Below are 27,950 nucleotides of genomic sequence, written 5' to 3' on the forward strand. Positions count from 1 at the left end.
GCTTTGGTAAGAAATCCTGCCCTGGACAGCTGGAACGACGCCCCAATGCAACACCGTTGCCATGCCTGCAAAACCCTTGAGCCTCCTCCATTCGTGCTCCCCCAGCTGCCGGGAACCAATAACCGTTAGCCACCTAGCTCCCGGGCCCCGAGGAAAAAGCAAGAAAACTTGCAGACACAGGACGTCGGTTTCAATTTATTTCTCCTCCATGCAAGGGGCAACATGCCCAATTGGGACTTCATGTCAAGGGTTCAACCTCAACAAACCTCCAGAGTTTGGAGATCGTCGGCGGCCTTCAAGATTGCCTTGGAACAGGAGCAAAACAGTTTGTGGTTCCCGAGTCTGAGCGGCTCAACACTATTGATGGGCACTTATTGCTGATGACGTAGCAATATAGCCTCCATATGTGTCGCCCACATCGACGGAACATTGCAAGACAGAAAGTCAGACAAGCAGGGTATAGACAGCATTGATTCCATGTTGTAATCTCAGGGTCTGATCGCAACTCTCGTCGCCGGACTCTAGCTTTGTCGCCCAGCTGAGCTGGAACACAGGACAACATGAGACACCGGCACGTGGTAGGCTGGGATAGACTACCACGCTGGCAACCGGCTATGGGAGATGGATGCCATCTATGGACTTGTCGTCATGGTGGTGGTGCGGCTGGATTCAGGAACGGGAGGTAACCTAAGTCCGAAGTGGAGGTTGACGACGTCAACACCCTCTTCCCTTCGTTGTAACTGGCATCCTATTCGAGGATTCGTTCTCTACCAGGCAGGCAGGTGCGCCTCTTGAGTCTGAGTCTTCAGAGAAGTGCCGATCAGGGCTCAGAGCAAGGGACGGTGAAGTCCATCTGTTTACTAGTTCATTTGAGTTCACTCTAGCGAAAGATGGGAAACAACACTTCGTCCCCGGCATGAGCCTCAAGATTCGTGTATAAAAAGGACGACGACCTCTGCTCCATCCTCTCCACATCTTCCTTCTCATCATCATCATCATCAGCTCAGCAATCAACTTCCAACAGGCAACGAACTCAACCACCAAGCACCCAACCACTTCACAAACCAGACCCAAAACACAACTCCCAAAACCAAACCCAACCCAGCCATCAAAATGCAGTTCACCATCGCCACCGTCCTCTCCCTCCTCACCATCGCCATCGCCGCTCCCGCGGCTATGGAGCGTCAAGTCCCATACACTCCCTGCTCCGGCCTCTACGGCACCGCCCAATGCTGCGCTACCGATGTCCTCGGCATCGCCGACCTTGACTGCGCCAACCGTGAGTATTTCCACTTTCCAATAGCCCGCCCGCCAGCCAGCCCGCTCTACTATACTATACCCTCAGTCCATATGTCAACAACCCAACCCAAAATACTAAATCAAGTCCTTCTCATTACAGCCCCGGAAACCGTCGCCAACGCCACCCACTTCGAGTCTACCTGTGCTGATATCGGCCAGCGCGCTCGCTGCTGCGTCTTGCCTATTGTGAGTTACCTTGCCTACCTTGACTGATGTCATGCTCGAGACAGAGCTGTTGAAAGGTGTAACATGGTGCTGACTTGTAGCGAACAATAATAGCTCGGCCAAGACATCCTTTGCCAGACCCCCGCTGGTCTCTAAAGGGGTTTGTTTGTTTGGTGGTCATTAAGTGATCATCTTGTTGTACAATAGGACGTGTATCATCATGTCTTGTACATGTAATATTTGGGGGGGGAGTAATTTGGTGTTAGCTGGTGTTGGTTGTCTTGCCATCGTGTTCGACTGGACGATGTGGTAACTTTGGAAATTTGATGAGGGTTTGGTATGATGGGTGTAATGAGTGTCTGGAAATAGTCAGGAATTCAAGGGCTTTGAATGATATATTGGGGTACCGACTTGCAATTTACTGGTGATAATGTCCTAAGCATTCGAAATGGGCTCCCGACAAAGCAAATGAAAAGGGAGATAAGTACTAATGGAACAAAAAGAAAAGTTCTTCGAGGGGTTGCTAGGGTAGTGAGAGCATACATACATACCTTCCTTGTCCGGACCGGTCCAGGCTGGGGTGCTTATAGCTTTTTACTGAAGGAGATGCCCACAAAAGACAAAAAAGGACAGCATTAAAAAAAGTGTGGTATGGCCCGTAACGGACTCGAACCGTTGTCTTCCTGCGGCACGTATGCAGACGCGGAAATTTCCACGCCGGGAATGTTACCATTACACCAACGAGCTCACACCAGGGGAAAGGTGTCTGTTAGGGAAATTTATGTACCAAAGACGGGGGTAGGACTTTTAGCGTTACCTAGGTAGGAGGTTGAGATGACAGGCTGGAGCGGCAGACAAGAGGAGCAGCAACGGTGGAAGGCACGACGGGCACTGACACCTGGCCGATCTGTCTCCGGTGTTTGGTCCGATCATCGCCAACACAATGGAATACAAAACTGGTCATTAACAACATCACACTATCATGCCTATACAGCGTCCTACGCTGCTCCCCGTATCTATCGTGACCTGAACACCCTTTTTCTTGGACCGCCGCGACTTTCCTCATTATCTCCCCTCAGAGTATTAAAGCATCATAACACCAGCAACAACCGCGGCACCCAGCGCCGCGAGGCCTCCGCCACGAACAACGACACCAGCATTCTTAGTCTTGTCGGTAGTCGTAGGAGCCGGGGCAGCACCGGCACCCGAGGCGCTCGGGGATGCCTCCACATGGTCACCGACCAACTTGGTCAAGTCGGCATCGCTGGTGTAAGCGGCCGTGACGCCCGTGCTGTTCTTGCACGCGCTCGGCATGTTGGAGTTGGTGCCCTCGACGAAGTTGACGACGGCGCACTGGTTACATTTGTTAGCGTCTTTCTTTTCTCTCGTTTTTTCCTCCCTATTACTGTCCCTAGAAGAAAAAAAACGGAAGCTACAAAGTAAGTAGCGTACCTGGAACAAAGTCCCATCTCCACCTATACCAGCCACGCCCACCACGCCCTTCTTGCCCACCCACTCCTTGGGCGCCGTCACCTGCGTCGAGCAGAAATCGCCCAGACCGCTCTGCTGCACGATCGGGAACAGCTGCGTCCAGTTGCCCTCGTTGACTTCTTGCACCGAGGCGCGGTACAGCCAGGTGAACTGCGGGTGGCCGGCATAAAGCGAGATGAAGTCGCCGTCGACGTGGAAGTTGGTAGTGGTGGTGTCGGAGGAAAGATTGGGGGTCTTGGCGCCGCAGGGGGCGTTGGGTTCTTTGTCCTCGTCGATCGAGGCGCCTTCGAGGGAGGGCGGGTAGTTGAAGAGGAAGTGGGCGTTGGCGAGGGTGGTGAGGGAGAGGAGGGCGGTGGGGAGGAGGGAGAGGGAGCGCATTTTGTTCGGTTGTTGTTTGTTTTAATTGTCAGGAAGAAAGTTGAGGTCGGTAGCTCTGTTGGGAGGTGGTGGTGGCGTCCTTGGCTTTTGTTGTTGTTGTTGTTGGTGGTGGTGATGGGACTGGCTTGAACGAAGAGCAAAAAAGTGGAAGAGGAGTGTAGGTATGGTAGGCAGCGAGGCGAGTGGGAGGTAGATATGTAAGTGTAAAGGCTGCCGGACCGGAACCGACAGGATGTGGAACTGATGCAAGCCGCGGCTGGAGAAGGCTGGAAGGGTCCAACACGACGGACGGGTGCCGGGAACAAGAGGGACTAAAAGCAAGGAGTGACAAATACAATTGGATTCGAGGTTGTTGGTACCTGAATGTATATTGTGGATTTACCTAGAACGGGATGGGGAACAAAACCACGCGGCGATCCAATGTCAGGTACGACCGCTAATCCCGTCTTCCAGGAACCCTACCTCTAGGTACTTTTCGTTGGGTTCGGTGTTTGACCTCCACGTTTGATCCAAGTCCAGACCATGGGACGAACACCAGGTTTGGAAAAATGCATCATCGCAACGCAAACATGACCTGTGTCGCTAGAATCCTGTTGGAAAACAACCGGAGACAAAAGTCTGAGGCTGACGGGTTGGAGATCCGAGAGTACATCTGAGACTCACCGCATGTGGTGTGTTGGTTAGTCTACGCAGTAGTGCGTTTGGAAGGTTGGAAGTCTTGCTCCACAAACTTGCGCAAAACACGACACGATGTTTCCCGGCTCCTACTTAAAGGAAAGGCAGAATTCGAGTTGCACCACCAACGAGGCAAGAACGGAATTCCATGTAACTTGATCCGTTCCTCCAGTTTTCCCTTCTCTGCCTAGACACTTGTCTGTGTTTCATATCACAGCCTTTGTTTGCGCCGTCTGTTGTCTGTCGTCCAAAAAGTTTGGATGTTGATTGACCTGAAGTTCGTTCGTTCGTTGAACAAGTGGGGTTCATTGCAGTGCTGTAGAACTGCACTAGAACGCTGTTGTGCAACACTAAATGCTGACACGCTTAGCCCTTTGGGGCCGTATTATCGGCACGCCGCTAAGCCCCAATTGGTAAAAGCGTGAGATTCGCGAGTGGGTTTGAGCAAGTTGTGGCCTCACTAGCGCCCGAGCTGCCGACAGGGTCCACCCCCCTTGGAGCCCAGTTTGGAGCCAGTAAAAACTTGCTCTTTCCTCCCATCTTCCCATCTTCATCGACAATCCCTTCCTCCTTTCCAATCCCATTTCGCGATTTCGACATCAAGCCAGGTCCGCGCCGTTGAGTTTGCGACGGATTGGTGCCGCTTCGGATCTTGAATAAAAACAAAAACGATGACGAGCCCACCACTGCATCGAGTTGGATTGATTGTTGAGACATTGCGGCTTCGAGAGGACGCGAGGTTACCGTGTTGACCGATACAAAGGGCTACATGTATTATTCTGGACTCTCATCGTCAACCTGAGCTCCTCCTTTCTTTCACCGTCGTCTTGACGAGCGAGGGTCTAGCCTCGTCTGTCCCGACCGCGGCCAAAAAGCGGCTCCCCATGAATGCTACAGTAGTACCTTTGGTTGGGAACATGTAGCAGTTGGGCCAAGCACGAACGGGCAATTCACCGTCTGGTCTCCAAATCATTTTGTTATGAGAACTGAGACTACGATTCTCTTGGCTTTAAAAAAAAAAACAAAGACACAAACCCGAGTGGGTGCACATAGAACAGGTTGAACAACCAGCCGTAACAGGAAGGAAGTGCCTTCCAAAACTGATTTCTTGGCGCACCCTCCACGCCGCGCCACGATCTTATTCCCTACCAAAGAAACTTGCTCATCAGGGACCTGCGATCCGCCCCCCACCCTACTATTATTCTTCTCGACAGATATCGAAAACAGTCGTCTGACATTTCCTTTTTTGGCTTCGATTTTGCAAATTCGATTACTGCTTGTCGGTTTTCTCATTATTTTTAACTCTTCAACTGTCCGTTACTGTATCCGACCACCCCTCGTGTTGGTTTGGTAGCCATTTCGTTCGAGCGGTCCACTTGTCCTGAACTCCATCATCATCGTTTATACCGCCAAGACGAACCATGACATAACCCGTCACGCGCATTTCCAGACTTCACAGGACGTCACCAAACCCAAGTAAAACGGCGCTCGACACAAGGATCGCCAAATACGAAATAGACCTCAAGATTGAACAAAATCACAGCTGAACGAGTGCCTCGTGGCAGTCAAGACCAGCAAAATGGAGAGGATGGAGCGCAGGCATGGAGGCCACGACATGTCGTCGATGGGAGGTATGTCGATGGGAGGTCCGAATTCCTTTCAGGGTACAAACATGGGGTTAGCCCATGATTTCTGGTACATCATCGCTGCCGTCCTGGGATTCCTGGCCCTGTGTCGTCTAGTCAACCTCTACAAGAGCCGAACGAGGTTTGTTCTGCTTATTCCCCCTTACCCCTTTTTTTTAACGCACACCATACTAAACCCCGCAAAGGCTACAAAAACGCTTCGCCAACTCGGTTCAGTACCCAACAAAACCTTCAAATCAGTTCCTCGAAATCTGGGCCACCCTAACCGCCCTCGTCCGCGAATCCAGCTACCCTCAACTCTACGTCCCCTCGTCATGGTTCTCGTGGATGACACCCCCTCCCCTCGGGCGGGTAATCACCCTCCTTGTCTACTGGGCCATCATTATCAGCATGATGACTGCCAACGCCATCAAGAACGATGCCTTTTTCTGGGAGCGCATCGGGTTCCGCAACGCCTGGATCACCGTCATGCAAATGCCCTTGCTGTATCTGCTGGCGTCCAAGTGCAGCATCATTGGGTCGATTGTCGGGACCGGTCATGAGAGGCTGAACTGGCTGCATCGGTGGGTCGGCAGGACCATGTTCGCTACGGGCGCGGTGCATGGATGGCATTTCTTCACCGAGTGGCAGCGGGCCGGCATCTTGGAATTCCAGATGCAGATGATGGGCATGGTCAAGTATGGAATGGCGGCGTGGGCGGTGTTGGGTTGGTCGTTGATCTCAGGGTTTGCGCCACTGAGGAGGTTGGGGTATGAGTTCTTTGTGTTGCAGCACTTGGTTAGTGCTGTGTTGTTTATCTGGCTGGTATATGTCCATATTCCGGCTTACGCGAGGTGGAATGTTTGGTTCTCGATTGGGGCGCTTTGCTTTGACCGAGCGTGCAGGACGGTCTTGTTGGTGTGGCAGAACGTCAAGTTCAGGCCGAACAGGTCCAAGTGCAAGGGAGGTCAGAGGATCGGCCACTTTGCTCAGATCAAGGCGGTTGGTGACTCGATCACGGTCATCAACATCAAGGATGTCCACTTCAAGTGGAAGGCCGGACAACATCTTTACCTCTGGGCGCCGGCCATCGGGCCCATGGAAGCGCATCCATACACCATTGCTTGCGCCCACCAACTCCCGGGAACATGTATCTGCAACAGCATCCAGCTCGTCGTCCGCAAGCACGGCGGCTTCTCCAAGCGGCTCCATGAGCGCGCGATGAAGGACCACGCTGAAGAGAAGAAGGGCAACTACACCGTCTTCGTCTCCGGGCCCTACGGCATGCCGCCCCGTTTGGACATTTACGAAACAGTCATCCTCATCTCCGCCTCCACCGGCGCTTCGTTTACCTTGCCCATCCTGGAAGACCTCCTAGCCAAAGCCAGCACCAACTGCGTCAAGCGAATCGACTTCCTCCTCACCACCAAACAAGGAGAAGAAATCGACTTTTACGTCAAGCGTCTCCACGAATTTCTCGATGGCGCCAAGGAAGTCGGCATCGAGCTCCTTGTTCACGTCGCTATCACCCAAAGCGGGAGTTCATCCCTTCCACCTCTCTCCATCCTCCCGACGACAAGGGAGCGCGAAAGGACAGAGGAAAAGTCATCATCGAGGGCATCATCCTGGGATAGTAACCTAGGCAAGACCCGAACGGAAAGCAGTCCTGACTCAATCCAACCCTCGGGAGACCAGGAGAAGAGAGCAAACACCATCGGCGGCGGCGGGCGAGACGTAGAAGATATAATCTTCAGCCTCACACCCCGGCGACCACTAAGTAATGCTAGCGTTGATTCACACGTGCATTACTCAACCACGAGGCCGGACATTGCGGCCTTCATTAGAGCGCCGGTTGAGGCCACGGGGGGAGAGACGAAAGTGGTGGTTTGTGGAGGACCAAGCCTGGTTGCGAAGGTGAGGAATTGCGTGGCCAGTTTGGCGGATGAAAGGGCGGTGCATAAGGGGACGGGGGCACAGGGGATTGGCCTTTTTGTGGAGGAGTATGCGTTTTGATGCATTGGATGTTTGTGTACAGGATTGTAGGACGCAAACCTACCGTGTGTACTTGATAGAAATGATACCATTGATAGACGGAAGGAAAAAAGATGATACCTACTTGACGATGACTGACCGGAGGACCTCAACAATCGATGAAACCCGGGGGCCTGAAGCTGTCACTGCCCTGCCCCCGCAGCGGGATGGTAGCGTTGGTGCGCCCCGTCCTCTACCCGCGTGGAGAGAACTGCCCAGGCCAGACCCTATCCGCCTAGCCACCTGGTCCGGCACGGTCCTCTTTTGACCCAAGCGAGCAGCTTTCTGCCTCCTCATTGGCTGTAACACCTCTATCCTGCTAGACTGAGCCGTGCACAACCTGCACTGAGTCAATTTGACTGGGCGATGCGTGCAAAGAAATTTTGAGTCACTGACAAGTCCAAGGTTACAGCCTTGTAGAACGACTCATACGCCCAATCGGATCGGGATAGTACATGGGAACAAGAATTGTGTCTATTTAGAAGGATCAACCACTGCTCATGACGGCTTGTCAAGCACTCTTCTCGCGCGGTATTTTGCGTGCTCCCCATTCTCTCAAGTCGCTTCGGTCTTCAGCAGCCCCCAATTCCCCTCTTCTCGGCCCTGGAAGGACGACCTTTGTTTACTCGGGCCGCCCCCACTTGTTGTACCTCCGGAATTGCCCCTCCTCCACCAAAATCGCTTCCTCTCAATACCACACCACCACCGGCATCGCCAGCAGCCTTCCCACAACACCAGGTCCAGGTCGCGCAGCACGCCGCACATACAGCAGCACAATGACCGCCGTCGCCGCTCCCATTGACCAGTTGGTCAAGCAGGTCGATGGCCTCAACCTCGACGCCGTCAAGGCCAAGTTCCCCGACACCTACCCGGACTTGAACCTCATGGACCTCTACCGCGCCCACCTCGCCAACGTCCTGTCCGAGGTCACCGGCGTCGACACTGCCCTCATCTACCCCAACCTCGGTTGGACTTCGGGTCTCGACAAGGGCGACATTGCCCTGCCCGTCCCCTCGCTCAGGGTGAAGGGCAAGAAGCCAGACGAGCTCGCCCAGGAGTGGGCTGCCAAGGTACATTCATCAGCCAGACAGACATGCGATGCCGTGCGATAATTGCGCTTTGCAGACGGTAGCTGACACTCTCGCCTCTACTCCAGTTCCCCGACACCGATCCCCTCTTCACCAAGCCCACCGTTAGCCAGATCCACCTCAGCTTCTTCGTCAAGGCTTCTCCCCTCGTCAACGCCGTTATTCCCTTGGTCCAGCACAAGGGCGCCGAGTACGGTTTCAACAAGGCCGATGGTCTCAAGGACCCCAAGGACCCCAGCAAGGGCCAGAAGCGCATCATTGTCGAGTTCTCCTCCCCCAACATCGCCAAGCCTTTCCACGCCGGCCATCTCCGTTCCACCATCATCGGTGGTTTCCTCTCCAACCTTTACGCTGGCGCTGGCTGGGATGTCATCCGCATCAACTACCTTGGCGACTGGGGCAAGCAGTACGGTCTCTTGGCCCTTGCTTACGAGAAGTATGGCGACGAGGAGGCCCTCCAGAAGGACCCCATCAACCACCTCTTCCAGCTCTACGTCCGCATCAACACCGAGATGACCGCCGAGAAGGAGGAGCTCACCAAGCGCAAGGAGGCCGGCGAGGATGTCTCTGCTCTCGAGGCCAACAGCTTGGACGAGCAGGCTCGTCGCTACTTCAAGAAGATGACGGACCGCGACGCCGATGCCCTCGCCATGTGGAAGCGCTTCCGTGACCTCTCCATTGTTCGCTACAAGGACACGTATGCCCGCCTCAACATCCACTTCGACGAGTACTCGGGTGAATCCCAGGTCTCCGAGGAGGCCATGAACAAGGTCGGCAACCTCATGGAGGAGAAGAAGATCTGCAAGGAGGACAAGGGCGCTCAGCTCATCGACTTCTCCGAGCTCGTTCCCGGCAAGGAGGGCAAGCGTCTCGAGAAGCCTCTTGTCAGGAAGAGGGACGGCACTGCCCTCTACCTTACCCGTGATATCTCTGAGCTCCTCGGCCGCCACGAAAAGTACAACTTCGACAAGATGATCTACGTCGTTGCTTCTGCTCAGGACCTCCACTTGAGGCAGCTGTTCAAGATCATCGAGCTCCTCGGCTACAAGGACATTGCCGACAAGTGCCAGCACATCAACTTCGGTCTCGTCCTTGGCATGTCCACCCGCAAGGGTACCGTCAAGTTCCTGGACGACATTCTCCGTGACGTCGCCGACAAGATGCACGAGGTCATGAAGAAGAACGAGAACAAGTACTCCCAGATCGAGGACCCCTTGGCCACGGCCGATGTTCTCGGTATCTCGTCCGTCATGGTCCAGGACATGTCTGGAAAGAGGTAAGATGGGTTCCCCGGTTGTCTTGTCGGGTTCCGAAATCAAGCTGACGAGATCCCTTGCAGAATCAACAACTACACCTTCAATATGGAGACCATGACCTCGTTTGAGGGTGACACCGGCCCGTACCTGCAGTACGCCCACGCTCGCCTCAATTCCATCAGGCGCAAGGCTGGCGTGTCCGACGAGGAACTCGCCACTGCTGACCTGTCTCTCCTTACCGAGACCAGCGCCATCAACCTGTGCCGCCACATGGCCGGCTGGCCTGATGTGGTCAAGAACACGCTCAAGACTCTCGAGCCCACCACTGTCCTTACTTACCTGTTCAAGTTGACGCACGCGCTCAGCAGCAGCTACGACCAGCTCCAGGTCGTCGGTAGCGAGCCTGAGTTGATGAAGGCCCGTCTGGCCCTGTACACTGCTGTGCAGACTGTCCTGGCTAACGGCATGCGCCTCATTGGATTGAGCCCTGTCGACCGGTATGTTTCTCCTGGTGCCCCTGACTGATGTGATGGTTGCATGGATTGGAAGACTAATAGGCTGACTTGGGCGATTTAGTATGTAAAATGTATGCGATCATCACTCATCTTCACAGCGAGTAGCCGAACGTTGATACTTCCAACTTATATACCCAAATCTGAGAAGCAACGGTTCTGTTCAAAATCAACGAAGAAAGAAGGACGACGAGTTGCCCGTCCGACAAAATTCTGTCCCCCAACCATCATCGCAATGCACGCACAAAAACAGTGTCTTGACAACTGGATGCACACAGTGTTCGGTGGAGTGGAAAATGCAGCTTAACTGACATCAGCTCACCTTGCATCGCTTCCGCGCTTGCAACATACGCAAAGCAGATGCAGAAGCAAGCTGAAGCAGCATTGCGGTTGGACCCTCGCAGCGTGACCAACATCATGCTTGATGACGATTCGAATGTCAAAGCAAAAGCAAGAAAGAAGAAAGGAAAAAGGCGTTGTGAGGAGGAGGACTCAAATCTTGGGAGTACGGTCTGGATGAAATGAAAAAAAAAAAAAAAAAAAAACAGTTCAAGCAAGCTAGTCGATGTTTCCTGGTGTTGTGATATGCTGAATCATGTTGATAATGCTGACATTGACGAGCAGATCCGCCAAACGCCGACGGGAGGCAACGGGACCGAGTAGAGTGAGCACCATCAGATATTGAATCCATCGGGCCAAAGCAAATTTTCAGTTCCTGTTGGGAGTTGGCTCCCGTCTGATCAACCCTAATGTCAACCATGGTTCCATGCTCAATGGGATACAGTCAAGCCAGTGTCAGCCACCGCTCAGGGACCGAAGACCGGCAGGCTTACGGAGGAAGGTCGCGGGCTACGGGGAGCCGCATGCATGCTTCGGCAATGGCAGCCCTCGACAGGACGGCATGCACTCGCCCCCGAGGGCCGCGGATGCCAGTCCATGCCTTCCAACTGCCGCTCCAAATGCGAGAACCAACATTGACAGCCGCTGGCAGTATCCATCTTTCACTTCGCTCTCATCGTTTCTGAGTTCAGAAGTGATTTTAGTTGCAGCTTGGTCTGCATGTTCCACGGCCCTGGACGGCTGGCCAAAGAGTCCGACGTCTACCACCTTTCTATTCTTTGGATTGGTGACCGATTCGGTGTCGAGGCCATCGAGTTCATCCTTGATACTAGGGTCCGTCCATTTGCTTTGGTTGATGCTAACGCGAAAAAGGTCGCAGTATTGACACTTGCAGAGAGCAGAAGGGCCTGGCAGCTCACACTTACAGTGCGTTTCCCTTCTTGCCGTTAGCCTCAATATTACGCCCGTCTAGCAGCACCGGGAAAGCGCCCTTGATCTTATCCCTAGGATCTGGACTTCTATAATACCATCTCGTATGCCGTTCTCGTTAGATTTGACGTAGAGAACATCCTAACACTACATTCCCATTAAGGCTACTGACGTACAGGGCCAGTGAGAAGTTCAACGGTGTGCTACCGGCGGAGAGAAGACTAGGTTTTGTGTAATACTCTCCAAAGCCTCCTACGTCCCGGTCTGAAAATCCAAACAACTTGATGTAACATGGACGAATCTGGTCACAGAGGACCGACACTCCCATGATTATTCAACTACATCTTCAACTCCAGGCGGACATCCCCGCGGCGTCAGCGAAGACGACGGCCGCCATACACTACGAGTTATCAATCGTGCCCCAATTGGTGACCGGACAACGTGTTGAAGCTATCCATGAAGTCGACGAGTATTGACTTGACAACGGCGGAAATTCGAGAGATCTGGCCTCGCAACGATATGCATCTGATCCACCATATCGAACGCATGACCTAAGGCAGTCACTAATTGACCTACATATCATCACATCATCGTCCCAAATTTCAGTCTCCAACCTCGAGTAAAGTTGAGCTTACAGCAACATACGTCGGAGCCGCGTTGCTTCATGAGGTCCCGGACATCGTCGACCATCTCCGGAGGCGACCATCATTCCTGATCCCCCGATGGCAAGGCGGTCTTGGCCTCTTTTTATTCTTCACTCCATTATGGGCTTCACATCAGCATGTCTAGTGGCACCAACTGGACTAGGGCTCAGCGAGGGTCAGGCCATTGGCCGGGGCGACTTTATACAACATGCAACTGCCCTGCCGCCCGCCATGGGAGGTCTGGTGGGCCAGCCAAAGATAATGTTAGCCTCTCAACGAGTCGCAGATGGATGACGACTTGTTCTCTCAAATGGCACCCTTCGAACATCACGCTACCTGGCCAGGCAGCTGGCCTGCATAGAATGACACTGTCACTCACATCCACTACAACACCTACATACACACTTGAGCGGCTAGCCATGGCCCTCAGATTCTTGGTAACCTATCTTGACTAATGATGGGAGCAGGCCTGCAACAACGTGAAGGGGAATGATCGAGATGGCCACTACACCTCTATCTCCTTACAGATTGCTGCCTTTTGTGACAAAACGATGATGTCGTTCTTCGATAATAACGGGTTTTCCCCAACATCGATGGTAGCAAGTGAGCATTAGAGCTACATTGGCGATTCAGGCTGTTCCCAAGTGTTAGTCTCAATGAGAGGTTCACAGCGGATTCCCTATCTGTTGCTGGCAGGGAAAGTCAGGTCAGCCTCATGAAGCTTAAGATCATCCCAGAGGTGATGGCCAAGGTCCGGCAAAGCCATATCTATACCGGACCTTTCCAGTTATAACCCCGTCACTCAGCGGAAGACGAATTGACGTAGAAGATGTGTCCCGAAAGTTTCGTTGTAAGATCTCACATAACTAAGACCTTACTTTTCCCTCGCTCATCTCGAAGAGCTTACCTCCTAAGACTTTGACATTCAAACCGGCCATTTACCAGCCGCTGACTGCCCATTCCCCCCTTCAGCGCGGACAGTCTTTTGCACGCCCTTTTGTTTTTCACTGCAGTCCTTATATACAACCTCCGACGCATAGCCACCGTACCGAACAAGTGCGGCTGTGTCTGCGAAGTGTTGAGTCCGAGAGCCAGCCATCATACTCCCGGAAACTAAGTCTCAGTACGTCTACCCAACAGAAGACGGATCCGAGCAAGACGGCAGACCACGGATAGACTCTCGAGTTTCACTGTCTTTGCATCTCGTCTTTGCGTTCCATTGCTCTCTTTGTGCCCAAAGCCGGGTGTTTCTGGCGTCAGATCCCTGCTTCCTGGTTTCCCGTCCAATTTGGTTTGTGTCTTTTCCCACAGCCGCCGGCGGCCAACGGCTCCTCGGAGAGGAGAAACAGAGACACAGACACACAACATGCCGTGTGTTTTCGCAATAACCCTCCTGACCGTGTTGGTGGTCTTGTTGTTGGCACAGAGATGGTTGGAGAGGAAGAGGTTACGTGGTGGCAGCCGGCCATTGCCCGGGCCTACTAGTGAGTTGACTTCTTTCTTTCTTCTGTCATAGAAACATGTCTACTATGACGGGAGTTTTCAATAGTTTTCTGTTCATTTCCAAGATGTATAGAACAAGGACTTGGCTGACTGAACAAAACTTCCATCTCAGATCTCCCCTTCATAGGTCGGGTCCACGATATACCAGAAAAGGGGTCATGGCTGAAGTTTCATGAATGGAGCAAAGTCTACGGCCCCATCTACCAGACCAAGATGTTCGGCGTCACCCACGTCTGGATCTCCTCAGAGAAGATTGCTCACGACCTCCTATCCCGACGAGCAAACATCTACTCTGACCGGCCACAGATTCCCAACTTGCCTGATAACCGGACAAGCGGTGACTACCTGGCTCTTCTTGGGCGAAATGGTAAGCCCTTTCTCCCCAACGTACCTCACCCACCACGAAGCCCCGAAAGTACCTAGGTACTGACAAGTTGAACCAGACACCTGGAGACGCCAACGTAAACTCTGCAACCACCTGATGCACACCTCCGCCCTCGCCTCCCTTCACGACTACCCCACGCTCGAGCGCAACCGCTTTCTGTACTTGCTCTCCCAATCCCCCGAAAACTACATCGAGTACATTGAGCAATTCACCTCGCGCACCATCGCGCGTTTATCATGGGGCAGCGCCCACCCAGCCCAAATCCTCCGGCACACCACCTTTGGGCTTCTCGAAACCATTTCCCCCTCTGGCGCCCTGCCCAACGTGATCTCCTTCCTTCGGCACCTCCCCCTCGCCCTCTCGCCTTGGCAGAAAAAGGAAAAAGCCCGCCATGAGCTAGAAGATAAACAGTTCCGCTCCAACATTGGGTTCGTCAAAAGGATGATGGACGTAGGTCGCGCCGAGCCTTCTTTTATTCGTACCTACTTGGAAGAACAGGGATCGATCGATTCTACCAACAAGAAATGCGACGAGCAGAAAGGCAAGGAAGCAGCGGATGAGGCAATGCATGTTGTTGGCCTGATGGCGATTGCGGGTGCTTTGACGATCGGAAGCCCGATTCAGAGTTATATTTTGGCCATGTGCCATTATCCGGAGTGGCAGGCTAGGTTGCAGGAGGAGATTGATACGGAGTTGGCGGGGCGGTGTCCGATGTGGGAGGATCGGGAGAAGTTGCCGCTTTTGAGGGCGGTGGTGAAGGAGGTTATTAGGTGGAGGCCGCCGGTGCCTACTGGTATGTTTTTTTTTTTTTTTTTTTTTTTTTTTTTTTTTTTTTTTTTTTTGTTTTCATTGAGTTGATACTGGTGAAGAAGGAGGGAGGGAGGGAAGATGCTGATGATCGTGATGATACCTACCTCTAGGAATTCCCCATGCGGTTGAAAAGGATGATGTCTATAATGGGTATTTCATCCCCGCCGGAGCTACGATCCATGCTCTTGAGTGGTGAGTCTTTTCCTTCTTCCTTTCCTTCCTCTTCTTACCCATCAACTCCCCTCGCCCGCCCATACTAACACCCCTTTTATCACCTCCACAGGGCCATCACCCGCGACGAACAAACCTATCCCCAAGCCGAAACCTTCAACCCCTCCCGCTTCCTCCTCCCTTCCTACCCCACCTACCGCGAACCCCTCACCATCTACCCCAACCTCTCGGGCTTCTCCCAATTCGGGTTCGGCCGCCGCACCTGCCAAGGCGTGCCCATCGTCGAGCAAGATCTCTTTTTGACCATGGGCGGCATGGCCTGGGCTTTTACCATCAGCAAGAAACGCGATCCGGTGACGGGTGTTGAGATGCCGGTGCACTGGAACGATTACACGCCGCTGTTGATTGCCAAGCCGTGTCGGTTCCCGTTTGATGCGGTCCCCAGGGACGAGGAGAAACTCAAGAAAATGAGGGAGATGTATGAGGAGGCGATGGAGGGGGAGGAGATGGAGAGATGTGAGAGTAGAGAGGAGACGGAGAGGACGGAGGGGTGGATGGTGGAAGGAGGGGTGAGACAGAAGGAAGAGGAAATTCCGTGGCAGAGTGGTGTTGGGTTGCAGCGGCAGGTGGAGGGGGATGTTGGAGCTGAAGCTGGGGCTGGGGCTGGGGCTGGGGGTGGAGGTGCTTTGGGTGAGGATGGTCGAGGTCATGCTCAAGATCAAGATCAAGCTTACATCCCTCGTCAAGGCACTCACCAAGAGGAACGCCGTCTGGACTCAACTACCAGCGGCAGCGGAAGTGCCAGTGCCAGCGGCAGCGTCATCGGAACGCCCAGTGCAAGCTGGGGCTCCGAACCCTCTCTCAGTCTCAGGGGAAGTAGTGCCGAGAGCTCCGATTGCGATGAACATGATGAGCTTCGAGTTGCTACTCGTACTACTCCCTACAAGGAAGAAGATGGTGATGATGAGGGCATGAGAATTAGGAGTATGGGAAGAATGAGAGGGAGGAGGGTACGCATCAAGGCCGTGTCGAATGCGAGTTCCACTACAGGTATGGAGGCGTTGATGACGCCGATGACGCCGACGACGCCGGAGAAGGAGGGGTTGCCTTTTAAGGAGATGGGGATGATGGGAATCATGGGGATGGGTATGAAGCTGGGGATTGCGACGAGGCGGGTAGTGGAGGTGGAGGATATGGAGGATATGGAGGGGGTGGCGGTGGATGATGAGATGGAGGTGCCGGGGGCTTGGAGGTGGTGAGTGCACGTGGTGCTGGTGAAGGGGGGAAAATTGGATAGCTACCTCGACCTTTGATAATTCCTTTTGTGTTTGGGGACTTGCTTGTGGTTTGGGAGTTCGTTGAATGTGGAATAACTTCTGTCGTTGATTCGTCATATTTATTATCTGGTGGATGGTCGTGAGAGATGTGACTTGCTTCTCTATATTGATGATCAAGAGTATACATGCGAGGCCAGAAGGGATATGGTGAAGCTATTCACAGATGGTGAAACTTGGGGACAAACTTGATCTTTAGGTGTCGTGGGAGGGAGCTTGTCGAGATCCAGCCCTAACAGATTTCTTCTTTCTTTTCCCTTCGAGAGGATAGGCTAATAACGACTGTTAGCAACTCCTCTCTCCAGCTGCAGATGTTACGCAGTTAACGCCCTGCGACGATCACAGCCCAATAAAGTGTTAGTATGGCACCAATTAGACCCGCATGATATTGCCAGGATCCTGCGACTGGCCCCCTTGGAGACTATTGACCAATCACGGCATGCCCCGTCACGAACCCCTCCTCGTTTCTTTGCGAACTCGTCTTGTTTCTTCCAACGTCATCCCATCTCTCCTCGTCCGGCCCGGCCATTGGCTTCGTATTCTTCTTCGACGGAGCCCAAAGAAAACTTCCCTTTCAACCTTCGATGCACAAAACCGCAGCAGAAGAACGGCGCGCGATTGGATACCAAAGTCTTGGGCATCATGCCATGCCATGCCATGCCATGACTCTGCCCTGCCCTGCCCTGCCCCTGCCCTGCCCAGCTACATAGGTGCTTGGTAGGTAACCACTGGCCTCTCGATTTGGGCCTCGTCTCTCCGTTTTTGAAACCGCTCAAAAAATTGCACCGCCTACCTTCTTCATTCGGTGTTCCTATTCGGAAAGATACCGAGGTTGTACCCGAAGGCAGGCAGGTGGCAATGGAAACACCAACACCACCACCACAACAACAAAAAAATGCAACAAACAAACTCTGATGATCATCCCATGCGGTACAGTAACCCGGACGGGATTGCTGTTGGACGAAAACGTTGTCACAGCAGCAGGTTTGCCTTCTTGTGCCCCTGGATTTCATTGTTTCCATTTGCGAGGACTACTCATTGGGCACAAAAGATGTACTCGTCTCCCAACGACCATCATCCTGTTTTCCTTGACCCTGCCCCCCTCCCCTTCCTGTGCTTTGACGTAGCCATTGCGCGAGGCAACCACAACCAACTCTGTTTATGATCTCGGGCTTCGTCACTACTTGGTCGATTCTGTTTGGGGGGAGGATGCTGGGCGTTGATGTCAGCCGTGATATGCACATCTCAATTTTGGCTTGGGATAGGTACCTTTAGAGATATGAGCCATCCAGTGATGGTTTCTTTGTTTTGACGCTGTTTCTTCATGTCCCTTTGGAACTCAGCGTGATGTACTGCCAGATATCTGGACCCATCAACTCCAAAACTGTACTACCGCTGAGCCTCAAAATCGATGGGTTTCACATCCACTCTTCATGGCCTCATCTGACGAGTCGACGACTCCCATCCCGCAAACTCGGATCCAACAAGCCGTTACGAATCTCCTTCTGTCATCCACACATCGGGCCAAGGCGTTCAAGGTGGCTGTCCGGACCAGATTCCGTCATGCCACCCGTCCAATGTGGCTTCTCCAAGTGGAAAAAAAAAAAAGCCTACCTCTACCGACCTACCCTTTCCCAGTCGTTTATTCGTCTGAGGTCAACTGTAGGCGCTTTCCGTCAGTCATTTCTGCTTAAACCCTGACAGACCTGACCTTATAATGTGCCTGCTATTAGGTCAACGTCAACGCACTGCGCCTTGTTTGACTGTCTCCTTCCACTCGGATTTCCTGCACTACATGATGGATGCCTTCAGCTCTGCTCTTAGCTTGGGATGATACCTCCCATGTCCATGTACACTCCACCTACCCACCGTTCATCACGCATTCCTTTCGACCAGCTCGGCACTCGGGTCCCGTGTCTATCCCATTCTCCAAACACTTGAGCCTCAAGTCCGTTATAACTCTCACCGCGTGTTCTTGCTTTCCTTTCTTCTTTTGTTCTCTATACTCGGCCCTCGTTTGGTCAACCTAGCCCGGACACAATCCATCATCAGGAACAAAGGCCATAATGGGACAAGGTCACAGTGCACTCCAAACGTGCATCAATGGCATTGCCAACGGCCGCTCTGGCTTCGCAGCATATCCCAGCCAACCTCTTTACCAACTAGCATGGGTCAAGCCGTACAATCTCGATATCAAGGTACATCCCGAGGCCGTTGTGCGGCCTAAGGACTCTAACGACGTTGCCGAGGTGATCAAGTGTGCGACACAGAACGGATATAAGGTGCAGGCCAAGTCAGGAGGACATTCATTCGGGTGAGTTTGCTCCAACTTTTGTATGCGGTTAACCATTGCTAATGAGGAATGCAGGAATTACGGTATGTTACTTTGGGACACAGACTGGGGCTAATAATCGCTTAGATGCTGACTGGGATGGACGTAGGCCTAGGGGGAGGTCAAGATGGAGTGATTACCATCGACCTTGTGAACTTCAAGCAGTTCTCCATGGACAACAAAACATGGCAAGCCACGATAGGTGCCGGCAGCCATCTGGGAGATGTCACGGATAGGTTACATGATGCGGGCGGCCGGGCCATGGCTTATGGCGTATGCCCGGACGTGGGTATTGGTGGACATGCTACCATTGTAGGTCCTCAGCACTCAAGATTCATGATAGATCAGGTTACTGACATCTTCCCTAGGGTGGTCTTGGCCCAATGTCGCGCATGTGGGGAAGTGCCTTGGATCACATCGTCGAGGTGGAAGTGGTCACTGCTGATGGCAAGATTCAGCGCGCGAGCGAGACCCAAAACTCTGACCTGTTCTGGGTATGCCTACCTCTTCGTTGTTTCGCGACTAACCACTAACAAAAAACAGGGCCTTCGAGGCGCCGCCTCCAATCTCGGCGTCATCACCGAGTTCGTCGTCCGCACGCACCCCGAGCCCGCCAACGTCGTTCAGTACAGCTACACCTTCATCTTCGGCAAATCCGCCGATGTCGCCTCGACCTACTCAGCCTGGCAGGACCTAATCTCCGATCCCAAACTCGACCGTCGCTTCGGCACCGAATTCATCCTCAACCCCACGGGCGCCATCATCACCGGTACCTTCTACGGCACCGAAGCCGAGTACCGCGCCAGCGGTATTCCCGACCGCCTCCCCGGCAAGCAGGACCTGGTAGGTAACAACGACTGGCTCACGGCTTTCGCTCGCGACGCCGAAAACGAAGCCCTGTATCTATCCGGCCTCGCCACGCCGTTCTACTCCAAGTCCCTCGCTTTTCGCCGTGAAGAGCTGATCAACACCACCGGCATCGCCGACGTTTTCAGATGGACCGACTCCCAAGACAAGGGCACCCCGCTATGGTTCATCATCTTTGATGCTACCGGCGGTGCCATTGCTGATGTGCCTATGAACGCCACGGCTTATTCGCATAGAGACAAGGTCATGTTCTACCAGAGCTATGTCGTCGGGTTGCCGCTTAGTAAGAAGTCGAAGGGGTTCCTGGAGAATTTCCATAACCAGATCACCAAGTGGACGGGCGCGTTCGGGACATATGCGGGGTATGTTGATTCGGAGCTGAAGGATGCGCCGGAGCAGTATTGGGGGAGTAATTATGAGGAGTTGAGGAGGGTGAAGAAGGTGTGGGATCCCAAGGAGGTGTTTTGGAATCCGCAGAGTGTTAAGCCTGCTGAGTGATGGCACTAGGGGAGTTGGTGAGGGGTCTTTAAGTGTGGGTGGAGGGCTTACAAGGAAGAGAGAGAGAGGGGGGGGTCCGGGGAGGGGAGATGGAGGATCTTTCAAGGGGAGGAAGGGGAAGGAAGGCATAGAGAAGGAGGATACTAACCGCGACGACTAATGACGATACGATATACCCAACAATGCTTTGCTTTGCTTTTCCCTCAACAATACCAAGTTTCAGAAAATGATTCTACGCCCCCAGCTTACCTCGTTTACCCTTATTCACTTAAGGTACTACTCATTCCTATCACACTCACACCGACACCGTAGGTATCCACGATAATTCAACACGAATACTGCGCAAGCCGGGCGTTGGTCTTTATTCCCTAGAGGTGGAACTGAATTAACGACACCATGCAGCACCCCACGTCCCACCACACCGACGCAACCCCTTTTCATCCATCCATGACCCCCTCCAGTTTACTTCCCAGGCATTCTGTCCCTTCCTTCCGTCTCAGCAGTCCGCTTACTACCTCTAGGTGTCTAGGTAGCTGGTAGTATGGTAGCTACCTAGCTAGTCCACATACTCCCACACCTCCATCGTAACATTCGTGATCCTCAACGTCGTCCCCTCCTCCGTTATTTCCGTATCACGTTCAATAGTCCCCGTGACGGTATCGATAGTAGCGGTCGTGACGCTGGTGCGGGTAATGGTGGTGGTGGTTATAGTGGTGGTTGTGGTGGTAGTCCCGGTGGTGGTTTCGGAAGTGGGCGTGGTGCGGGTGGTTGCGGTCGAGGTTGTGGATGTTGTTGTGGTTGTTTGGTGTGGGGGGGAGGTGATGGCGATTGTTGGGAGGGGGGGTTGAGGGGGTTGTTGAGGGGGAGAGGGAGGGGGCTGAGAGGATGGGTGTCCCTGGGCCATGGTTCTGGTTTTGATGATGCTGAGATGAACAAAAATATCACGGGGATCTGTAGAGGGAGTGTAAGTTTGGGGTCTGTGGTGAGGGTGAAGGTGAAGGGGAAGACGAAGGCGAAGGGGAAGGGGAAGGGGAAGGGTTAAGGGGTTGAGAGGGAGTTGAGGGGGTGGACTGAAGCAGTGAAGCGGAGGGTGGTAAAGTCGGGTTTGGTTCTTGGGGATGAGAAGAATCAAGAAACATACTTCACAGCTGGATGCTGGGCTGGTTAAACTTTAAAACGGGCTGCTCTCGTTCTTGTGGTTCTGGAGATGACCTTGTTGAGGCGTCGCTGTGGTATTTGGCGACGTTGGGAGCGAAGATTTGAGTGAAGCTATTGGTGAAAACGACACTGATGAAGCCGGCGAGGGGAGCTTTTGGGTGTTCTGTGAGATCGCTCTTGAATGTTGAGAAGAAGAGGCGGGCTTTTGGGCCAAGTATGTGTGGTAGTGTGATGTGTGGTAGAGGTAGAAGAGTGTCGTCGTCACTTGTTGTTTTGTTGTTTTGGGCACTAGAGGTATGTGACATTGTGGTCAATCACTTATTGGTACCTGACAGGCTCACATTTCGCACATTTATTGTGAACGCTGAGTGACGCTGCCAGGCAGATCCGTCCTGACACTCACCTAACCTTGATCGGCCTGCCGTCACCACGGTTACGCATCAGTTCATCGAACAACACAACTATTCAGAGTGAATGGTACTGGAGATCATCGATATTCTGATTATATCTACGCTATACCAAGACGACGTTGTTGGATAATGATAACTTTGTTGCTTTACAGTTTACAGGCTACGTTCCATATCACTCGATCATCACCATCGTGGCCGTCGAGTCCCGCCACCATCAAAATACAGACCCGTGTTATTACGTCCTGCTGCCTGGGATACTTGCTCGTTTGTCCCAGTCATCCCGATCAGTCGACCTCGATCCCTCACGTGTCCCTCGAAGACTGGACGACGGGGCAGTCACCGCACTTCAGTAGCTCAGACGAGTACATGTACGTACTGTCTACTTCGACCTCGTTCCTTCCACTTCCCTCCCATATGGCTGGCAAATGGACGACATACAGGGCCAAAGCCTCAGCCTACAGACACTGACAGGTACCGACAAGTTGTGTCATCTGGACTTCGGCGGTCTGCCAGGCGCAAGCAAGCTGTTGTTCTGAAACTTGACAGCTGTTGCTGAAAAGTTCGAGTGGACCCCTTCCTCTTCCCGTCTCGTTCCCCCTCCTTCCTCTGGCGGTCTATAAAAGACGGTCCTCCCCTCCTTCTTCCCCAAAAATAATTTCTTCTCCTCTTCTCTTTCTCTCTCCCTCATCGATCGCCTTCGGGCGCATCAGTTCCATTCCCAACAACTGCAAGCAAGTTGGTCACGACACACTGCTCAACAGTTCAACATCAACATAGCTCCACTCCACCTATTTCAATAACTAGGTTCCTCCAAGGCCCAGGTAAGGTATTCCTCGCTTCGTCTATTGTGCCCGATATCTGAGTTGATGCTGATATTTCGTGTTGTGAGCAGAACCCGTCATAACCACTTCTGGTCTTGGGGGAGCCTAGGCCGTTACTACCCTGAGCAACCAGAACCAGTGTCGCGTTCTCCAACTCCGACTCCAGCTCCAGATCCAATCCAGCTCCCAAGCCGGCGGCCAGGGCGGCTACCAGCAGCCCTCCTACGGTCAGCGTAGCTACGGACTGCGTCCGGTAAGTCACACTCACTCACTCACTCACCCTGAAGCGCATGGTCAATGACAGGCATGTCTGATACTGGTAATACCTAAGGATGGCTACTAACTCAACTCATGAACCAACAGATTTCTCTACTCATGAGGCAAGAACAAAAAGGCGGAGAAGCTCCGCAAGCAAATTACCTAGAGGTAGAAAAGGTCGAGTCCAGCATCAAGCGACTCGGCCTTTTCTAGGTACTTTGCTTGCGGAGCTTCGAGTTCGACAACCATCGTTACAAACCACATAGTTCGCATCACGACGTTCAACAAGACAAGATTCCAAGACCAGGGCACGATGTCATTGCCATCGCGCAGACTGCCCCTGAGGCCGGTGAGTGAAGTCCTCGATTCTTATGAGCTCCTCCGATCCGATGATGATCATATCTGATACTGACGAATTTAACTCAAGGAGTTTACAGCTCTGCCTCATCCCATGGGGTAATTTCAGCGGTAGACCGATTTATATCGTTCAGCGTCTGCTCAGTGGCACATGGGATCAGGAACGGACCGTCTGCAAAGATTACCTACATGGTTTCAATACAACGTTTCGAACTATGGTAGAGGTAGTGGGGAAATCTGTTTCCAGACATGCACATGCGTTGTGGTTGTTGGACAATAATCGCAATCAACATTCCGTAGAGGTACCCTACATAGTTTCAATGCAGACAAGACGTTGACTGTTACCATCTTGTCCATGACCGCCGGTGATATTGAAAGGTACATGTAGCAGAACTTTCGTGCCGTTTGAATGAATGGACAAGCAGTCCACGGTAGGGGCAGACGATAATGACCAAATGATTAACAATGTAGGTATGGTCAATCAATGCCTGGCTGATAGGTAAGTCGTAGTTCCCAAGTTGAGGTCGACGGCCCACGCGCTCCAACCTCGTCACCTGGAGGTACCCATCTACTACCTAGCAGGGCAATGAATTGGGCTTGCAAGATTGCCTAGGTAGGTAGAGAAGTTCCTTGCTGTGGTGCCTGTACTTTTCGTGGACTGGCGGCCCATCTTGTGAGTACCTAGGTTCCCGTCGAAATCATGCTACAGATCCCTTGCCATGGGCGAGATAGAGAGCATCTGGTTTGGCTTCAGCACATAAAGGAACTGTTGGAAGCGGTGATTATGAGTTAAGAAGACAGATCACGGAAAGAGAGGATAGATGTCATCCCTTTCGATGATGGTAGACTGTGGTGATGGAAGAGGACGTTGCTGATTGCTTCTGGGTGGGGTGTAGATGGGTGATGTGGATGGTAATGCACATTGCGAACGATGAAGCCATAGATCCCGTCAGTTAACACGAGGCGGAGGTACGAATCCATATGGAACCACCGGCTGAACGGATATCCCATGATAGATAATCAGCTGAGAAAACTTACAAATTGTTTTCACGCGGGTTCGGTGATGTCTCGCTCTCATGACGTTGATGGTCGAGTCCCCATGTAACGGTTTAATGTTTGATTGCCAAAGATACGTTATTAATAGATTGATGAGTCATTATGGTCCTTCTGCGGTAGTGCAATAATAGTCAGCTCACTTTGGTATGTATGCACCTGAATGTCGACCTACCAATCACTCTACGAACAAGTGTGAGTACCTCCAGCAAGTTATTTAACAGCAAATAAAAGCAGGGTCTCAATAGGATAGGGCTGAGCTTTAAAAGCTAGATATGGAAGATGTGAGAGCCACCGCCCCCTTTTGTAGTTTCTGAGGGTAGCAACTACAACCGATAGCGGACGGCACGGGCTGATGGGCTGACAGGTCAAATCCGGGGTTAGGTGATGATTGGTCGGAATACTACCTTGACCTACTCGTAACCGTTGATTAAGGGTTGCTGTGATTACTTATTTCAGTCTAATAGGTACCTGTCAATATCCAGTGAATTTTGAGCTTACTAGGACATCGAGTACTCCTCGTTGTACACCTACATCTACCTACCTCTAGCGTAGAAATCCCACGTTTGTTCCATAGGACGACCAGGTAGTGCTAAAAGTGCATTTGCAACGAAACGCCCCTGAATTGGTTGAATGAACCATCATCCTCTCGAGATCGCCTTCGCACAGAAAGGAGCACAAATGAAATCTGTCTTCCCAAACGGGAACAGGCATTGTATAAGCTTACATGTAAGCCCGTCGGAAAGTCACCTACCACGGTATCACTCCACGACGACATGGTCCTGAATCTCACACCGGATGGTTGCCTGTCCAATCAGCATCTGACTTTACTTTACTCTCCAGATCAATCAAAATCCAGGGACTTTCCGACTCGAGGAAAGGGCTCAGCGCCTCAGCCTTCCAGGACGTGGAGGTATGTGTACCAGGCGAGTATAACATGGCGGCGGCGGCGGCAACCGATCAAGTACGCGGGACTGGCATCACGGATCACTCCCGCTGTGGCAACCCATGGTAACCCCCAGGAGAACAACCACGGAGCATCCGAAGGGGGTAACAAGAATCGAGCTGAAGATGCAGTAAGAATGAGCGGCTGCGTGTTGTATCTCGGATGGGACAGCATGTGAATGCATGAAGCGATGAAGTAAGGGGTATAAGACTGCGGGGGCTCTTGGATTTGGATCCGAGTGCAAAACAGATTTCCGTTCTCGTCAGCAAGTTCCTCGCTTGAAGAAGTGAGCACGACGACTATCGCCAACAACGCCTTGACAGTTGACAACCTCACCATCACCACCACCATAGCAACAATAGCCACCCAATATCTGAAAGGTGTAAACCACCACACCTCATCAAAATGCCCAACACCCCGTCCAAACCAAACGGTACCACCTCTGCCGCCTCGTCCAATGGAGACGACAAGGGCAAGAAGCAGGTTGAACTCCAACCCTCCTTCACACCCACCCTCCTCGAACGCCTCGGCATCACCTCCTTCCACCTCCTCAACAAGTTGATCCCATGGTACAAACTCCCCGGTTTTATCGGCGCCTTCAACCTGGCCTTTCTACGCATCGAGCTTCGACAATACAATCTGCACGACGCCTATGCGTCTTCCCAAGCCCAAGGCAGTTCCATCACCGACCCTCTTCCCAACGAACGCTACCTGGGCGCTCGTCACTCCGATGGCAAGTTCAATGACTTGAAACAGCCAAAGATGGGATGCACGGGCATGAGGTTCGGGAGGAATTTCCCGCGGGAGGTTTGTGGAAAACCGAGCGAGGAGGAGCTGATGACGCCGAATCCGAGGATGATCAGTGAGAGGTTTATGGCGAGGAAGGAAGGAAAGTTCATCCCGGCGACGACACTAAATCTGTTGGCGGCGGCGTGGATCCAGTTCCAGACGCATGATTGGTTTTTCCATGAGCAGGTATGTGACTTGTGAGATTTTTCCTTTGGGAATGGGGGACTTTACCGATCATGCACTGGTCGTGATCCTGTGCAACATCAGATGTTGCCAGTCTTCGTGTGGCTTGGGCTTCTTCCTCCTTCTGAGTTCCGATCATTGGCTGACTTTCTCCGGTTGTGTCTCAGGACCCCCACGAGAAGTTCAACGTCCCGCTCTCTGAGGACGACAAGTGGCTTGACCAGCACATGCAGTTATACGCCACCAAGCCAGACGAGACTCTCGACCCATCCGACGTCAAGTGTCCCGGGTACAAGAACCTCAACACCCACTGGTGGGACGGATCACAAATCTACGGCTCCTCCGAGTCCGTAACACACACGCTCCGCAACCGTCATCCAGACGGAAAGTTGTCCCTGGACAGTCGCGGGCGTGAGCAATTTCTCCCTCGGGACCAGGATGGAAATGTCTTGACGGGCTTCAACGACAACTGGTGGGTGGGAATGGAGATCCTGCACACTCTTTTTGCGCTGGAGCACAATGCCATTTGTGATGCGCTGCGCAAGGAGTATCCCGATTGGAGCGGAGACCAGATATTTGACAAGGCGAGGCTGGTGAACTGTGCATTGATGGCCAAGATCCATACGGTCGAGTGGACACCGGCGATTCTGGCGCATCCGGCGTTGCAGATTGGAATGGCTGCCAACTGGTGGGGAATTGTCGGAGAGAAGTTGACCAAGATCGCCGGAAGTGTTGAACGTATTACATTTTCGATCCACATATGGATAACTTACTCGCTCTCGTTTCATATCTTGTATATATATCTTTACTCTCGCTCCCTCCTTTTCTCTCTCTCTCTTCTTTAATACTCAATTAACAAATTTACTACCATACTCGCTTACCCTCGTGATGTCTTACTTTACTTCAACAGGTTATAAGCCCGGGTGCTACACGCATACCGAAATCCTCGCTTACCTTCAATTCAAATTTAATTTATATTTTATTTTTATTATTTTTTCTTACCCCGCAATAATTTCTTATATTTGCACTAAACTAAAACCTCACAATTACTAGAAACCACTACGTTCGTAGTACTAAGACCGACGTACGGACTACCCAAACTATATATTTACCCTACTTATTTTAAACTATTACTATAATTTTAGCTACTTAAAATTTAGAATATTAGAAGCGTACTAAAATTACTATTATTTAGTAAAAATACTAAAATTAATTTATTACAATTAAATTCTTTACTATAACCCTATCTACTTTAAATTGATTTAGAATTTAAAACTATACTTAAAATATAATACCGAAATTCGAGAATTTCGATAACCGTCCTAAAACCCGTAGCCACCGCTACTACCGAATCCGCAGATATTACCAATATAATTTACAGCCCCAAATTAGACCGCCAATAATTAAAAAATATTTAAATTAATTTAATTTCTTATACTTAATAAAAGAAATTATATCCGTATTACTAGATACATTTTCTATAAATATTAAAAATCCGTCTTTCTTACTACTATTAAAATTACCTTTATATTACTCTTCTTAATTACTTTTATTATTACTACTACTATTACCATTTAACCCCTTAAATATTTAAGGCTTCTTAATTATTTAGCCAACTATATTATTTATTACGCTTTAATCC

At 51.9% G+C, this 27,950-nt stretch overlaps 10 protein-coding genes and 1 non-coding gene across 11 annotated transcripts; 7 read left to right on the forward strand and 4 right to left on the reverse strand.

The window, feature by feature from the left end:
- Positions 1 to 895: 895 nt before the first annotated feature.
- Positions 896 to 1,620, forward strand: B0T23DRAFT_356977 (Cerato-ulmin hydrophobin family; the record flags this gene model as incomplete). The annotated part of the gene is made up of 3 exons (XM_062836186.1): positions 896 to 1,279; positions 1,400 to 1,485; positions 1,579 to 1,620. Exons 1-3 carry the CDS (start codon positions 1,114 to 1,116, stop codon positions 1,618 to 1,620), a joined length of 294 nt encoding a protein of 97 aa, XP_062694671.1. The 5' UTR covers positions 896 to 1,113.
- Positions 1,621 to 2,116: 496 nt separating this feature from the next.
- Positions 2,117 to 2,211, reverse strand: B0T23DRAFT_t144. The gene has a single exon. It is a non-coding gene; the product is annotated as a tRNA-Pro (tRNA).
- Positions 2,212 to 2,247: 36 nt separating this feature from the next.
- B0T23DRAFT_336887 (uncharacterized protein) lies at positions 2,248 to 3,444 on the reverse strand. Its single transcript, XM_062835815.1, has 2 exons — positions 2,917 to 3,444; positions 2,248 to 2,817 (listed from the first exon to the last, which is right to left on the reverse strand). The coding sequence occupies exons 1-2, from the start codon at positions 3,331 to 3,333 to the stop codon at positions 2,548 to 2,550; spliced, it is 687 nt and encodes a 228-aa protein (XP_062694672.1). The 5' UTR covers positions 3,334 to 3,444; the 3' UTR covers positions 2,248 to 2,547.
- A 2,000-nt stretch (positions 3,445 to 5,444) lies between these two features.
- On the forward strand, positions 5,445 to 7,793 carry B0T23DRAFT_129504 (FAD-binding domain-containing protein). The gene is made up of 2 exons (XM_062832167.1): positions 5,445 to 5,775; positions 5,840 to 7,793. The coding sequence occupies exons 1-2, from the start codon at positions 5,588 to 5,590 to the stop codon at positions 7,644 to 7,646; spliced, it is 1,995 nt and encodes a 664-aa protein (XP_062694673.1). The 5' UTR covers positions 5,445 to 5,587; the 3' UTR covers positions 7,647 to 7,793.
- A 647-nt stretch (positions 7,794 to 8,440) lies between these two features.
- On the forward strand, positions 8,441 to 10,533 carry B0T23DRAFT_404006 (putative cytosolic arginine-tRNA ligase; the record flags this gene model as incomplete). Its single annotated transcript, XM_062838837.1, has 3 exons — positions 8,441 to 8,734; positions 8,821 to 10,028; positions 10,092 to 10,533. The coding sequence occupies 3 exons, from the start codon at positions 8,441 to 8,443 to the stop codon at positions 10,531 to 10,533; spliced, it is 1,944 nt and encodes a 647-aa protein (XP_062694674.1).
- Positions 10,534 to 11,078: 545 nt separating this feature from the next.
- Positions 11,079 to 12,117, reverse strand: B0T23DRAFT_404007 (uncharacterized protein; the record flags this gene model as incomplete). The annotated part of the gene is made up of 5 exons (XM_062838838.1): positions 11,079 to 11,127; position 11,266; positions 11,432 to 11,531; positions 11,652 to 11,718; positions 11,936 to 12,117. 5 exons carry the CDS (start codon positions 12,115 to 12,117, stop codon positions 11,079 to 11,081), a joined length of 399 nt encoding a protein of 132 aa, XP_062694675.1.
- A 547-nt stretch (positions 12,118 to 12,664) lies between these two features.
- B0T23DRAFT_441032 (cytochrome P450) lies at positions 12,665 to 16,999 on the forward strand (the record flags this gene model as incomplete). Its single annotated transcript, XM_062840743.1, has 7 exons — positions 12,665 to 12,671; positions 13,517 to 13,677; positions 13,745 to 13,879; positions 14,105 to 14,303; positions 14,380 to 15,114; positions 15,242 to 15,323; positions 15,415 to 16,999. The coding sequence occupies 7 exons, from the start codon at positions 12,665 to 12,667 to the stop codon at positions 16,559 to 16,561; spliced, it is 2,466 nt and encodes an 821-aa protein (XP_062694676.1). The 3' UTR covers positions 16,562 to 16,999.
- A 1,521-nt stretch (positions 17,000 to 18,520) lies between these two features.
- Positions 18,521 to 20,415, forward strand: B0T23DRAFT_129556 (uncharacterized protein). The gene is made up of 5 exons (XM_062832169.1): positions 18,521 to 18,950; positions 19,005 to 19,012; positions 19,078 to 19,280; positions 19,337 to 19,462; positions 19,512 to 20,415. The coding sequence occupies exons 1-5, from the start codon at positions 18,703 to 18,705 to the stop codon at positions 20,331 to 20,333; spliced, it is 1,407 nt and encodes a 468-aa protein (XP_062694677.1). The 5' UTR covers positions 18,521 to 18,702; the 3' UTR covers positions 20,334 to 20,415.
- Positions 20,416 to 20,889: 474 nt separating this feature from the next.
- B0T23DRAFT_428155 (uncharacterized protein) lies at positions 20,890 to 21,237 on the reverse strand (the record flags this gene model as incomplete). Its single annotated transcript, XM_062840115.1, has 1 exon — positions 20,890 to 21,237. One exon carries the CDS (start codon positions 21,235 to 21,237, stop codon positions 20,890 to 20,892), a length of 348 nt encoding a protein of 115 aa, XP_062694678.1.
- An 867-nt stretch (positions 21,238 to 22,104) lies between these two features.
- On the forward strand, positions 22,105 to 23,681 carry B0T23DRAFT_441044 (uncharacterized protein; the record flags this gene model as incomplete). The annotated part of the gene is made up of 4 exons (XM_062840744.1): positions 22,105 to 22,207; positions 22,914 to 22,970; positions 23,288 to 23,333; positions 23,411 to 23,681. Coding segments are annotated over 4 exons (471 nt in total), but the record flags the coding sequence as incomplete, so codon positions are not given.
- A 1,759-nt stretch (positions 23,682 to 25,440) lies between these two features.
- Positions 25,441 to 27,487, forward strand: B0T23DRAFT_419823 (heme peroxidase-domain-containing protein; the record flags this gene model as incomplete). The annotated part of the gene is made up of 4 exons (XM_062839715.1): positions 25,441 to 26,311; positions 26,476 to 27,046; positions 27,362 to 27,371; positions 27,469 to 27,487. The coding sequence occupies exons 1-4, from the start codon at positions 25,742 to 25,744 to the stop codon at positions 27,485 to 27,487; spliced, it is 1,170 nt and encodes a 389-aa protein (XP_062694680.1). The 5' UTR covers positions 25,441 to 25,741.
- Between the last annotated feature and the right edge of the window lie 463 nt (positions 27,488 to 27,950).

This window comes from Neurospora hispaniola (genome assembly GCF_033458365.1).
Source record: "Neurospora hispaniola strain FGSC 10403 chromosome Unknown B0T23scaffold_3, whole genome shotgun sequence".
Lineage (NCBI taxonomy): Eukaryota > Fungi > Ascomycota > Sordariomycetes > Sordariales > Sordariaceae > Neurospora > Neurospora hispaniola.